The sequence below is a fragment of the Rattus norvegicus genome, chromosome 10, assembly GCF_021556685.1.
Source record: "Rattus norvegicus strain SHRSP/BbbUtx chromosome 10, alternate assembly SHRSP_T2T, whole genome shotgun sequence".
Lineage (NCBI taxonomy): Eukaryota > Metazoa > Chordata > Mammalia > Rodentia > Muridae > Rattus > Rattus norvegicus.
The window spans coordinates 112,972,460-112,987,750 of record NC_141543.1 but is presented as its reverse complement, the minus strand read 5'-3'; the positions used below and the strand labels follow the sequence as shown (position 1 = coordinate 112,987,750).

At 43.7% G+C, this 15,291-nt stretch overlaps 1 protein-coding gene across 4 annotated transcripts in view; it reads left to right on the top strand.

Moving 5' to 3' along the window:
- Positions 1-1,689: 1,689 nt before the first annotated feature.
- The window catches only part of Wdr45b (WD repeat domain 45B), a 30,094-nt gene continuing 16,492 nt past the window's right edge, over positions 1,690-15,291 (top strand). For 3 of the 4 annotated variants that reach the window (XR_015630833.1, XR_015630832.1, XM_087573342.1), the window contains exons 1-2: positions 1,690-1,856; positions 7,181-7,255. Coding sequence is in view for 2 of the 4 variants with exons in the window: in XM_087573342.1 (XP_087429468.1) it covers positions 1,790-1,856; positions 7,181-7,255 (142 nt within the window). In the remaining 2 variants the exon portion in view is untranslated. 4 annotated transcript variants of the gene reach the window in all.

The following is a 15,291-nucleotide window of genomic DNA, read 5'->3' as shown; positions in this document are numbered from 1 at the left end:
GGACAGGCACTTCTCTAGAGATGAAGTCCTTGTCACTCTTTCCAAAAAACAAAACAAAACAAAACAAAACAAAAAACAAAAACAAAACAAAAACCCAAAAACCAAACAAACCAAAAAAAACCCCACCACGTTGGTGGCATTACAAAGGCTCAAGTACAGGTCTTTTTTCTGGTCCTGCTGCTTAGGAAACTAGACAATATGAGGAATTAAACAACACAAAAACTGAAATAAGGTAAAGCTCAGATATTCTAAGTTTTTTTTTTTACTAGTGATTTAAAACATTTTAACAATTTCTGGGACTGGAGAGATGGCTCAGCGGTTAAGAGCACTGTCTGTTCTTCCAAAGGTCCTGAATTCAATTCCCAGCAACCACATGGTGGCTCACAACTATCTGTAATGGGATCTAATGTCCTCTTCTTGTGTGTCAGAAGACAGCTACAGTGTACTCATATAAGTAACAAATAAATAAATCTAAAGTTCAAATTAAAAAAAAGACATACATTAAAAGAAAAAAATTTCTGAGGTTCAAGATACATAGTAACAATGTCCTTAGAGAAGATGGAGTGTAGCCATCTGGGCCACTGAAGGCCGGAAGCTGGGGTTATCCAGCTCTGTGGCGATGAGGTGAATCCACAGAGAAGCAGGTGAGTGTGTAAGCCAATGAAACCTGAAGGAACAAGGCCTCCTTGACAGAAGCCAACTATGAAGACATCCTGCCAGGACCTTTACAGCTACCATGTTATGCAAATGTTCTCACAGATGGTGAGAACATCTAGGGCTTGAACATTCAAGCTTTAGCTGCCTTTTCTTAGGTTTATAACTAAGGACAGTCCCTGAAGTGGTTTTCCCTCCCCTTTTCAATGTCGTTGGGATGGATCGTGGCCTGTGTGGGACTAAGCCAGGCCAGATAGGTCCTTCTGTTTCAGCTTCTTGAATACTTCTAAGATGCTACATGTCTTCAGTTGGGAGAAAGGATGGTAAAGAGGTAAGGGGAGAAGCCAGTGAGGAGAGAGGGGAACCGGAGAATGAATGGTAGTAGAGAGGGAAGCACTAGCTTCCTCAGTCATTCAGTTTGACTCTGGTCAAACTGGAGTCTGGACCTCTGTGACCAGGGCACCCCAAACAACAGTCTCGGGGCGGGGAGGTTGTGTCCTATTAAACTGTTGTCTTAAAAAAGAGGGTGATGTCTCTTGGGGAATTTGCGTCTGTGGGAAAACGTGTCAGATGGTTGGGAAAGCTCGGGAAGACATAGGGGATAGACTGTCTTGTGTTTGTCTCTTGGGGAAACTGTGTCCCTTGGAAAATGCAGATACCATTACAAGGAGGCTGCTTCTAGTCGAACAAGATGTGAATCGTGGGAACGTGGCGAGGGTTCCGGAAGATTGTTTGTTGTGGGCAGCAGTGTTGGCGAGATCTCTTCTCTTCCCTGTCCTTGGTCCTGTCAGACCTTCCCTGCTTGTGTGAGTGCCTGGGCACTCACCTCCCTCTGCAGCTTCCTCTCTTCTCCGTCATGCCCCGCCCCTAATGCTCGGCACGTTCTCGCCGCCTACTACCCAGGGTTGGACGTGCCTGGCGCTCGGCGCTTGCTAGTTACGCTCACGCGCATCCACGGGTCCGCGCGCACTGACGACGCAGCACTGACGACGCAGCACTGACGACACACGCACTACGCAAGCCCCTAGGACCCTCGCTTCCGGCCGCGGCGGCCCTAGCGCCGCGCGACCGGATAGATCGTCTGGTTTTGAGCGGTATGCGGTGCTGAGGAGCGACGGACCCCTACGACGGCGCCATGAACCTCCTGCCCTGTAACCCCCACGGCAACGGGCTGCTGTACGCCGGCTTCAACCAGGACCATGGTGAGACCCCGGGCCCAGCTCTGTGGCAAAACCGCAGCCCTTCCGGGAAACCGGACCAGACGCTGCCGCGACCACAGGGCCCCGGAGCTGTCGCGAGTGTCCCCTGAGCCCTAACCGGAGACTCGGTCACGCCCAGAGATCTCAGACTCACTCTGGCGGCTCTTTCAGGAAATCTCCTAACCACCCTGGGGGAGACCTTCCTTTCTAGCCCGGGCATCCAAAATGGGGAGTACCACCCGCCCCACCCCTCCGCGCGCTACGGCCACCGGGGTCGGCGGGCAGTGTCACTTTTTTACCGGGTACCTAGAACCCGCCGGCTTACTGCCGAGCGTCAGGGTCTCTAGCGATTACGTTGCCAGCGGGTGGCGTAGCCGGTCCTGCCCATCGTGGGGTGGCAGTTTGTCATGATTCTTGTGGGCCGTCATCTTCGTAAAGTGTAGGTTCTTCATCTTGTTGCGTGTCCTAGCAGTACACCTCGCCACCCACTCCCCGCCTCCCTCTAGTATTTTCTTCTGTTCGGTAGAATGAAAGGACTTATATGATTTGCGTTTTCGGGAACTGCCTCTTGCCTCTTGAGTTTTGGGTCTTGGAGAAGGTATTCTTGCTGAGTTCTGTGCTCCAAGATGTGAGCGGGAACCCCTCATGGTGGGGATTGTACCTTCCCCCACCCCACCCCCGCCTCAGATGTCCAATTCCCCCCCCCCCCTTCTATTTTATTTTATTGCTTTTTCCGAGCCGTTTTTCTGCGTAACCCTAACTGTCCTGCAATTCACTCTTGTTGACTCTGAGTGTTGAGATTAGAGGAGTGTGCCACTATGCCCGGCTAACTTCCCTTTTCTAAATCTTCCCAAGCGGAGGAAAAAGTGTAAAGGCTGATACTCTGGGCTTCTAAGAGTTTTAACATCTTAGCTTTCATATATAAGATTTTGAGAGACTTAAGCAAGTGTAAGACTAATTGTCTCTGAAAGTGAACTTAACTTGAATTTTGTTCTTGTTGGGACTGGATCTTGCTCTTGTTCAGGCTTATCTTGAGCTGTGCTCCAGGGATCTCTCTGCCACAGCCTTTGAAGCAGGTGGGTTTACTTGCTGATTCCATTGCCCCTGGCTGAGAAGATTTTTTTTTTTATGTTTATTTTCATTCTTGAGACAACTGGCATTGTGTATCTCTGGCTGGCCTGGAATTTCCTATACCTCCTTAAAAATGTTCACCACCAAGCTGTTTTGATTTTTGAGTTGGGGTTGGCCTTAAACTTTGCTTATTCTCCTGCTTCTGTACTACCAAACCATCCTCATGCCATCCCTCTCAGGATAGTTTTAAATATTTTATTTTGAGGTGCTGGGGCATACAAAAAATAATTTTAAGTGATAGTGCTATTGTGTATCTCATCCGTATATATTTACTTGGAGTTCATGTGCTAGGCATTTGAGGCTTGAGGGATGCATTCAATATAATTAAAACTTGTAGGACAGCTATAACATTTCCAAGGTAAACCAAGGTAAGAGGTAGAGAATGTACATATCCTGTGACAAGTGTGGAGAGCCTTCCTTTAGATTGGAGACAGGCAAAAGTATTATTGTCCTGTAAAGGCACAGACAGTTCTTGGAAGAGAGCAGTTAGATTCAAGAACAGTGGCCTTGAGCAGTATGGGATTTTTGGCTTGGTGAGTGCAGTGTTAGGTTTGGTCCCATTGTGGGGACTGTAAAGGAACAATTATATTTAGCATTCGAGGGGTGAGATGCCCAGGGGCATCATCTAACTGAACATTCTGAATTTTCAGGAGCAGGAGAAGATCAGTATCAGTAACTCTTTGAATAAATTTTTTTTTCTTTTTTTTCGGAGCTGGGGACCGAACCCAGGGCCTTGCGCTTGCTAGGCAAGTGCTCTACCACTGAGCTAAATCCCCAACCCTGAATAAATTTTGATAGTCAAACTTTTTACAGAATTGTTACACAATTTCTTTTTCTTTTTCTTTTTCTTTTTTTTTTTTGGTTCTTTTTTTCGGAGCTGGGGACCGAACCCAGGGCCTTGCGCTTCCTAGGTAAGCGCTCTACCACTGAGCTAAATCCCCAGCCCCACACAATTTCATAAGAGATGAGCTTTTAGCCAGATGTGGTGGTGCATGCCTTTAATCCTTGCATGTGGGGAGGCAAAAACAGGCAGATCTCTTTTGAGTTTGAAGCTAGCCTTGTCTACAGAATAAGTTCCAAGATAGTCAGGGCTACACAGAGAAACCCTGTTTTCCAAAAACCAAAGGGAGGGGAGCACAGACAGACAGAAAGAAAGAAAATAGCTCTCGAGCCAGCAAATTGTCTTAGTTACTTTTCTGTTGTGATGAGACACCATGACCAAGTCAACTTATACAAGAGTTTATTGTGAACTTAGAGTTTCAGAGGGTTAGAGTCCATGGCCATAATGGCAGTGAGGAAGCAAGCATGTCACTGGAGCAGTGGCTTACATCTGTTCACCAGCAAGAAACAGAATCGTGTGAACTTTTGGAGCCTCAGAGCATGCTCTGAGTGACACACCTTTTCTAACAAGGTCTTATCTCTAAATCTTTCCTAGTTTCACCAACTAAGCAACAGATATTCAAACATACAAGCTGATGGGGCCAGCCTTACTCAGACATTCACAGGAATGTGCATGCCTGGCTTTCATGAGGTCATAGGTTTGGGCTCTAGTATTTCCCTTAACTAGGAATGGTGGGGAAGTGGAGACATGAGGATCAGGAGTTTCAATGTCATCATGGACTAAACAAGACCCAGTTCAAAAAGACAAAGACTTTGCATTAACATTTCTGGCTATAGTTAAGCCTTATAGTATGAATGATCATCAAAACAGTTGAGTCAGTCACAATTTGGTTTTGTGTATATTGATTTTTAGATTTGATGTTTTTGTTTTGAGACAGAGTTTCTCTGTAGCTCTGGCTGTCCTAGAACTCAATCTGTAGACCAGCATCGTCGCCTCAAACTCACAAAGATCTTCCTGCCTCTGCCTTCCAAGTACTAGGATTAAAGGCTTATGCCACCACTGATTGGCTTCTGTTGGTGTTTTAAACACCTGTTACAAAATTGAGTTTAGAAATTACTGTGTGTGTGTGGTGTGTGTGTATGTGTGTGTGTGTGTGTGTATGCATGCATGCGTGTCCTTATATATGATAATGTGTGTAGGTACACATGCAGGCACACTCAGGTGCAGACCAAAGGTGGACAGTACCATTTAATCTCTAGAAACAGGGTCTTTCACGGTACCTGAAACTTACCCTTTCAATTCTAGCTGGCTAGGGAGCTTCTGAGACTTCTGGGACTCACTTATCTCTGCCCCTCAATGATAGGATTTTAGGTACATGGGACTGTATTGGCTTTTATGTAGGTTCTGGGACTATGAGCTTAGTTTCTCATACCTGCACAGAAGCATTCTTACTATTGATACCTCTCTAGCCCCAGAAATCACTGTGAAATACGTTTGCAAGGATTGGAGAGATGACTTAGTTGTTGAAAGCACTTGCTGGTCTTTGAGAGAATGGGGGTTTTGGTTCCCAGCACCTACATCAGGTAGTTCACAACCCTCTTTAACTCCATTTCCAGGAGATCTGATGCCCTCTTCAGCTTCTCCAGGCAGTGCATGCACATGACGCACATATTGACAAGCACACAGACACATTAAAAAATTATTTGCCTATAATTTTAAATTGTTGAAATTACTTTACCTCTGAGGTATCTCTCCAGTCTATTTTTGGGTTTTGTTTTTGTATTTTCAGTGAGGGTTTTTGGTTTGGTATGGTTTTTTTTTTTTTTTTTTTTTTGAATTGATTAGTTTGTTGGTAAATCGTTCTTATCAGTGCATGATGTTTCTTTGTCAGAATATGGTGCAGTTAGCTGTTTTACCATTGGTGTTGGTACTTGTGGGCTCACCCTCCATGGGTATAGCGGTGTCAGTGCTGCACTTGATAGAGCATGTGTTTGGGTGAACGTGTGTTTAGCTTCTGAGGTACTTGTTGTATTCCTTCCTGTTGCCTTCCGGTGAGGAGTTCTCATCTAGATGTCCACATTTTCTTCTGTTCTCACTTTCTCCTCCTTTCTTCTATTTTCCTTTTTGTCTTTGTGGGTTACATGATCCATTAACATAAAGAGGATATTATAAGCTAGTACAATTTGATAACATAGTACTTAAGAGTTTAAGATTCTGGGCCAGATAAACTACATTTTAGAGCACAAGAGTTGATTTAAAAATTAGTCTTCAGTTCACAAATGTTATAGTCTTTGGATCTCTATCTGTTGTTTTATAAGTGACTTGGAAAGTGACTGAGAATACAAAACCTGTCTGTAGAGGTCAAGAGATGAGGTAGAGCACCTCAGAGGGCCTTTGTGTTCCTTAAAAGCTGATGTACAACTGCCGGGAGAAGCCGAGCCTTGTAAACATTGACTTGAAGCAAAACAAAGAATGCAGAATTTGGTTTTTCTTGTCTTAGCCAAATACGAACAGAAGTAGGTTTCTGTCCTATGATTATAAGCACCACCATATTATCTTGAAAGCTGCATGATTTTCCAGTTCCTAGCAATGCTTTTTCTTTGGACCTTGACAGTCTGAATATGTGACTAGGAACAGTCACTTCCCAGTCACTAAGTCAGTTACTGCTCGTGACTAGGACAGAAGTTTGAGGAATCTGAGCAATTCATGGGGTGAATTGGATGTGTTTTTCCCATTTGGAAGAGTGAGGATATAAAATGGCTGTGGAGGTGAAGGGGTGGAGCAGAGCAATAGCACCTCAGATGGCTTTTCTATCCTTTAAACCCCAGAATGCAGTCATGAGAGACTACATGACTGCCTTCTAAGAGATGACGGTGGAGGTGGAAAAGAGCAGCCTTTGTCTCCTTCCCCAGTTTAGAGTCCCCATGACACATGTCCCTACCTAACGTTGTGTCCACAGTAACCAGGACTGTGTATTTATTGTGAACCTCTACACATGAACTTTGTCACTGCCTCTTCAGGACCCATTCATTATACTTGACACACTTCTCAAGCACTGTGTTTGACTGAAAGGGGGTTCTGGTGAGAGTCTGTCCTTAGTGAGAAGTAGGTGCTATCTATGCCCAGTGTTTAAGCAGAACCTGGAGCATGGGAATGTCAGAACAGGATCCTTCAGTTGTGAAGCTGCATGTTAAATGACCGTCCAGAGTACATCCCAGGGAATGATATTCTGAACTAGCTTTGACTTAGTATGCAGCACACTGCATGGTTTGAACATGTGACGGAAGCTTTCCTGGACTCCTTTTGTTGGTAGCAGTGGGGGATTAACATGTTTGTTTCATATTTCTTGCTTTAGGGTGTTTTGCATGTGGAATGGAGAATGGATTCCGAGTCTATAACACCGATCCGCTCAAAGAAAAGGAGAAACAAGGTAAGGGAATGATGGTCATCTCCTGGGTCCCCATAGTAGCCCTTAGTCTAGAGAGAGGGCCTTAACTGAGAAGGAAGGAGATTTTGCCCCTTTGCTGGTGCAGATGTGCGGGTCTTTACAGGAGTTCTGTGTGCTGGCTGTGTTAGGCGACAAGTGTGGCCAGACTGTATTCTTCAGTAAATTCTCATGTTTCTCCTTCACATCTTCAGCCCCTGCTACCTCTGTGGAAGAATGAGGTGTATTTATTGCGAGGCACTTTCTTTCATGCTTTTCTTGCTGATTGTAAAATTATTGAAAAACTAGATCATGGGCTTCATTTCAGTGTATGGGACTCTTAAATGAATTTAAAATGTCCAGCGCTCACAAAACATTAATAGCTGGGTATGGTGGCACATATCTATAACCCTGGTGGTCTGATCTTAGCACACAGGAAGCTGAGGTAGGATTTTGAGTTCAAGGCCAAATAGGGCTTCATAACAAAACAGTCTGAAAAAAGAAAATTTTATTTATAATAAATTATACTTCTTCCTGCTTATTTCAGTGTCTATGTTTTGTTTTGTTTTTCAATCTTTAAAACTAAAAAGTGGCCGGGTAGCACACGCCTTTAATCCCAGCACTCAGAAGGCAGAGGCAGATGGATCTCTGTGAGTTCAAGGCCAGCCTGGCCTACAGAATGAGTTCTAGGACAGCCAGAACTCTGTACAGAGAAACCCTGTCTCAAAAGAACAAACAAAAAAGGTGTTTTGCCTGCATGTGTATGTCTGTGTACTTAATGCTTGCCTGGTGTGCAAGAGGCCAGAAGAGGGTGTTAAATCCCCTGGAACTGGAATTGTAGGCGGTTATGAGCCATATGTATGCTAGATATTAACCCAGGCTCCTTGGGAAGAGCAGCCAGTCCTCTAACTACTAAGCCATCTCTTTAGCTCCTTAACATGAGTTTTCATAAAATAAAAAATTTTGAAACTGGAACCAGAAATTGTGTGCGTGAGTAAAATAATTGTGCTTTTCAATTTTATGATTACTGTTTATAAGTAGAGTCTTTTCAATGTGTTTCTCTTATTTTTCTTTAACACTTGGCAGTTTCTAGTTCTCGCCTACTGGAATAGTAGAGCACTAATTATAAGTGAACGAATGTCACGTAAGCCGCTGAAAGTGAACAGGAACAACCCCTCTCCCCACAGTTGGGCTTCAAGTTTTCTAATTCCAGAACTATTTTAACTCTGTAAAAGGAAGCCACCATTGAGCTGAGGTCACACATATCTATAATCCCAGCATCCAGGAGGCAGAAGACAGCTGATCTCTTAAAGAGTTTGAGGCTAGGCTGTTTCATAGTAAATTGCAGGCCAGGCAAGGATATAGTGAAACCCTGAAGTGGAAACCTGAGGGTTCTTTGGACAGTCAGTTGTGTTGGATGGTGTTTTGCTGGGGCAAACACATGAAGGAGTGTTTTCCTGAAGTGGACATAGGTGAGAGGCTAAGGCAGACTCACGAAGGAATGTTTCACTAAAGTAGACACGGAGGAAAGGATGTTCTTCTGAGGCAGACACGTGAAAGGACATGTGATGAAGGATTCTTTGCTAACAACACACATGTATTGGTCTGCCTTACATTGCATAGTTGTGCTCCATTTGTTGGGACTCCATAGAGAGGAAGAGGGCTGCACTAAAAAATGTCTGGTGGTGGTATTACCATTTCTTTGGACTCAGGCTGATTGTCAGTGATGTCAGCTGAGATGGACACATGTGCTGAGACAAGACCTGTGGAGGACATGTGATGTTTGGAAGGATATAAATAGGACACCACAGACAGTGGAGAAAGCTGAACTAGGCTTGCTTATAGAGCTAGCTTCTCAATGTTTGTTGGTCTTGAGTCTTTTCTGATCTTTGCTTCACTGAAAGAGGCATAGCTGAGTACTTTTCCTGGTGTTCCTATTGGCTTTGGTCCCTCCTGCTGACTTGTGCCAAGGCTGAGACCTGGCTGTCTCTGCTAGGTCGTGCCATAGCTGCTGCTTTGTGTTTGCTATCCTGGACTGCTGGTGTGTCTGTTAGGCGTTTGTGAGTGGATCGAGCTGCACAGCTGCTGATTCCTGTGAACTGAACCACTGATTTCCTGACAACGCAGATAGGATTCACTCCAAAGAACCCTGTCTAAACAGGTCCACTTCCCCCATATCCTTTCTTTTTCCACTACTTCTGGTGTGTGGTGGGCTAGAAGGGAGGTTAAACCATTGAAGAACCATCGTTACAAATAGACTTTGAAAAAAATTGAAGTTACAAGACCTTGTCTCAAAAATAAGCAAATGAAAAAACTACTGTCTTTTATTCTGTGATGAAACGCCATAAGCAAAGCAACTTGGGGAGGAAAGGCTTATGTATCCCAAGGCACAGTCCATTGAGTGAAGCCAAGGGAGAAAGTCAAGTAGGGCAGGAACCTGGAGGCAGGAGCTGGTGCAGAGGCTGTGTGCTGCTTACTGGTTTACTCTCCATGGCTTGCTCAGCCTACTTTCTTATAGAACCCAGGAATGGTACCACCCATGGGCTGGACCTGGACCTCCCACTCTTCACCAATCACTAATTAAGAAATTGACCTACAGGCCAACCTACAGCCAAATCTTAGGGAGTTATTTTCTCCATTTAGGTGTCCTCCTCTCAGGTGACTCTATCTTCTGTCAAGTTGACATAAAACTAGCTCTGCGTAGACACCAGAACTAAAATTAAGATTAGTATGATCCACAGTCATGTAGTGTGTTGCTTCATATATAATGCATTCACATACTACTGTTTCCTTCTTATATATGTGTATCTACCATGTGTTTGGTGCTTGCAAGGGTCAGAAAAGGGTGTTGGAGACCCTGGAACTGGAATTACAGATGGTTGTAAGTTGCCATGTGCCTGTTGGGAAGCAAATGTGGGTTCTCTGAAAGAGCAGCCAGTGTTTTTCACTGCTGTGCCATCTCTTCAGCCCCCCTATAGTGCTTTGGGGGTTTCAGCGGCACAGTCTTCTGAGTAGTGTGTGGGAGTGAGCCCTGGTACAGAACTGTCCTCTGTCCGAGCCCTGTGTTGTCTCCCAGTGTAACTCTTTCCACTGCACACACAGGAAGCAGGGGCAAGAGAAGCACTCTTGAAAATCACAACTCTTCAAGTTGGGGGCAGCATTTTCTATGTTACTCCAGGCTTTAGTCCTATGTCTTCTGATTAAGAGATGCTTAGCCATCTGAGCAAGCTGTCTAATTCAGGAAGGCTGAGAAGCTCAGGGAAGGGCTGCCTGGAGCTTATAAACAGATCCTGTCCTGTTCCCACTTTAATGTTGTAGGATCACACTTGCACTGAGAACATTAAAAAAAGACACTGGAGGATGATAGATGTGAAGTACTGTGTCCATTAGCTGTCGAACTATAAACTATAAAAAATTCTTCCTGAGGAAACACAATTCTTGCCAGGTGTGGTGGCACATGCCTTTAATCCTAGCACTCAGGGTTAGGGTTAGAGGCAGAGGCAGTCAGATTTCTGGCCAAACCTGATCTACAAAGTGAGTTCCAGAACAGCCCGGACTGTCACATAGAAACCCTGTCTTGAAAAACCAAGTAGGGGTTGGGGATTTAGCTCAGTGGTAGAGCGCTTGCCTAGGAAGCTCAAGGCCCTGGGTTCGGTCCCCAGCTCCGAAAAAAAGAACCAAAAAAAAAAAAAAAAAAAAGAAAAGAAAAGAAAAAAGAAAAAAAAAAAGAAAAACCAAGTAAATGAAGCAAGAAAGGAAGCAAGTTCAGTTCTCTCACAACATGCAAAGTTGAATGGAATGTGTGTGACACATGCCTCTCCTAGCTAAAGCAGTCAGAGGCATGCTGTTGTTGTCACTTTCTCTCTTTATACAGGTGAGGACTACTAATTCTGTTGTCAGGTATCTGTTGGTCTTTGGATGCTAAGGGCTGGAGATACATGGAGAAGATGCATAAACTGCCCAACTCAGTTACCTGTTATAAGACCTTATGCTAACTATAGTACCCAGTGCACCTGCTCTCACCTTGGGCCATAATGAAGATCCCCAATGTTTTAAGGAAGGTACTAGAGAAATTGGAAGTTTAGAAGCAAAGGCCATGGGCCAACTGCTTAGCTGAGAATGATGTGAAGATGGTTCACAACTCAGGTGGTGGTGGTAGAGTGGACTGTTTTGTAACCTGGTAAAAGTTTCAATTTGTAGAACCTTTTCTAGTTTGGAGGTGTGGGTTCATTTTATATAAACTGGTTGATATTACAGTTTTACTTAAAGGATTTCAACTAAAGAAAAATGTGGGGAAAGACTAAGTCACTGTATGAAAATATTACTTGGAGCAATTTCTAATTTAAAAAGAATCGAAGATAATAGGTAGGTGCTGAATGACCTTCATTAAAACATTAATTACTTTGGGTATGGCCCACCTTACAATTGTGTGTGCCTGCAGTAGAAATGTCAAGATTGGTCTGCGTCCTGACCTGAAGAGAGGTGGCCATGACACCTCAAGGGAGATACAGGTCTCAGTCAGTACTGTTCTATGAGAACAGGAATAAGAGATAATTTTCAGAGATAATTTTCATGATGAGAAATTAAAATTTCCATTAAAAAAATAACTCCGTAAAAGTAGTGAAGTAGGAGATGAAGTGAGATTGTTGTACAGACAGACGTCCACTTCTCATCCCAGCACTTTGTTCCAAAGTAGATGCTATTGGGAGTCTAGACCTCAGACACTTCTTGCCTGAGTGTTGAGTTCTGGTCACTGGGAACTTCTGTGGCATGTCCTTAGGCAACCCATGCCCTGGTGACTAGAGATAGGGATCCTGATTCTTGGTACCTTAAGTTCTTAAGCAGAAGTACCTCTTGGCAATACTCAGTGTTGTCTCTTACTGTACCTTAAGTTCTTAAGCAGAAGTACCTCTTGGCAATACTCAGTGTTGTCTCTGGATCTTGCCTCCTAGAGGCTTAGAAGGCAGCCCCCAGGCTTTCTTTTGGGAGACCCTCATGCTGTTACTTTAGGGACAGTAGGGTCAGATGAAAGATCTTCTGTGACAAGGACTCATCTTCCTCAACTTTGGGTAGATGAAGCTTCAGCTTAAATTGCTTCTACTTGTCCCACAAAAATCCTTAACTTCCCTTTTGCTGCCCTCTGGAATTGGCCATATAACACTATTCCCCCATCTTCCCCCCACCCCCCAAGTACAGTGAACATACAGCTATTTATGCAGTCTATTTGTGGATTTGGAGATCGCGCATTACATATAAAGCACCACTAACTCTTTACAAAGCCACACCCTCAACCCTGATTATTATCTATTGGTCAGGATCTCACAGTGTACACCTGGATGGCCTCAGACTCCTGAGTATATAGCTAAGGCTGGCCTTGAACTTTGATCCTTCTGCTTCAAACAGGCTGGTGTCACTTTCCCAGGCCTCTTATTTTAACTCTTAGGTCTGAGGTCTTGGTGACTTAACATTTGTACTGGCTGAATTTGTGTGTCAACTTGACACAAGCTGGAGTTATCACAGAGAAAGGAACCTTCCTTGAGGAACTGCCTCCATGAGATCCAGCTGTAAGGCATTTTCTCAATTGATCAAGGGTGGGAGGGTCCGGCCCATTGTGGTGGTACTGGGTTCTGTAAGAAAGCAGGCTGATCAAGCTAGGGAAAGCATTCTAGTAAGCAGCACCCCTCCATGGCCTCTGTATCATCTCCTGCCTCCATGTTCCTGCCCTGTAGGAGTTTTTGTCCTGACTCCTTTGATACTGAACTGCTAGCAGTGTGGAAGTGTAAGTTGACTAAATCTTTTCCTCCCCAACTTACTTCTTGGTTATGAGGTTTTGTGCAGGAATACAAACCCTGACTAAGATAACATTGATGTTTTAAATTCCATCTGTCAGCCAGAAGTGCACATACACACACACAAAGGGGTGGGGTAGTGCATATGTGCTTGTATGCTTGTGGAGGTCAGAGGTCAAATTTCTCAGTTTGCTGTTCACCTTGCTCTTTTGAGTGATATCTGGGGTTTAGCATAGTCTAGCGGGCTGACCACCTCCCGGGATTCTTCTTTCTCTCCCTCACAAGACATGGCTTTTTATATAGGTGCTGGGATTAAACTCAGGTTTCCCCAATCCCTTTACCTTTTAATTAAATACTCCTGTTAAGATTATTTTGTTTCTGAAAAGGCACAGGGAGAAAGTAACTGCCAATAAAAAATTTTTTTTTTTTTGTTCTTTTTTTCGGAGCTGGGGACGGAACCCAGGGCCTTGCGCTTCCTAGGTAAGCGCTCTACCACTGAGCTAAATCCCCAGCCCAAAATTTTAAAACATTAAAAATACTTTTAGGGTGCATGTGATGATGGTTCATGACACTAAAAGTAGGGGAAAGACACTAAGACACTTCTATGAAGATATTACCTGGAATAGTTTCTAATTTAAAAAAAAATCGGGGGGTTGGGGATTTAGCTCAGTGGTAGAGCGCTGCCTAGGAAGCGCAAGGCCCTGGGTTCGGTCCCCAGCTCCGAAAAAAAGAACCCCCCCCCCCCAAAAAAAAATTGAGATAGATAGCTGCTGAATGACCTTCACTAAAACATTAAATACCTTGGTTGTGGCAGCCTTTACAGTTGTATGTTCCTGAAGTAGAAATGCCAAGATTGATCTGCAAGAAGTAAAAATACTTTTAGGTTGTTGTGATGGTTTGAGAGAGCATGCACCACATAGTAAATTCCAGGCCAGCCTGGGCTACAGTGTGAGAGCCTGCTCAAAAAAAAAAAAAAAAAAAAAGTAAAAATGTGTCTTGTTGCAAAACATATGATCACACTGTGAACCCCAGGATTATGTTGTTTGTTTAAAAAAAAAAAAAAAAACTGTTTCTAGTTGTTGGTGCAACTTCACTCTTAGCACACACCTTTAGTCCCAAACAATGAAGGTAAAGTTAATTTGTAGAAGAAAGAAGAAAGCATCTAATTTGAAAGTGATGTCTAATTGAGTGGCAGACAAAGTGACAAATCTGAGAAAGGTTTGACAGAATAGGATATGCCCAACTCTGGCAAGAAGAGAAGGAAAACAAGTTACTTAACCGAGAGTAGCATAGAGGAGAAAAAAGAGGCAGTTTTGGTGGGACAGTCCTTCAGAGACAAGTTGCAGAGAGAGGACAAGCTGGACACAGATGGAGACAGAAGGAGCCAGAGAAGAGGAGCCAGAAGATTGGAACAGATTGTAGTTCGAGGCCAACCAGAGCAGTTCAGAAGAAGCTGAGAGAAGCCAGATTGAATCAGTGAACTTGGAGAGGAGTGTGAGACAGAACAACTTGAGTTGACCAGCCAGCCAGAGTTCCGAGAGAGCTAGAAAGAGGAAGCTTATACAGTTGTAAGTCTGAGGCTGAAACATTCTAGACCCAGATAAGATTGCGTGGAGGCTAGAAGCTTCCAGGACTAGGCTCAGGTTAGCAGATGGAGGCAGTAGACCTCTGAAATGACAATTAATACAGGCAATAAAAGATACTTTTACAGTGTTTAAAAAGAACTTCTTACAAGCTTCTAGTAAAGATCTTCCTTCCAAAAGGAAGCTTTCATGCTTTTGAGACTGCAGTCTGGAGAGTTGTCTTACTCTGAGTCACTGCTCTGAAGTTCTGCACTCACCAGCACTTCTGCATTTTATCCTTGGATGGAGTCGTGTCTTACCGAATGACTTGGTATTGTTAGCCCTTGAACAGGTTTATGCTGAGAAGTGCATTAGTAAGGTTACCAATGAGTTTAAGGTCACACAGCATTAAACTTCTCTTCCATTTGAACAGAAACTAAAGAATACACTGGTTCCATCTTGATAAAATTCTCAGATTGCTGCTATTTGCTTTGTTTCTAAAGTCAGCATTGAGGAGAGAGTCACTCTCCTGGTGCCCTGGGACTAATAAGTTTTTAAGTAGAACATCTTATTGTTTGTATCATGGGTAAAGATCTTAAAATTTATTAAATTAGTCTTTTTTTTTTTAAGTGTTCAGTGTTCTAGAGATCTGTTTAACATTTTCATCTAGTAAGAATAGATCTTACTTTCT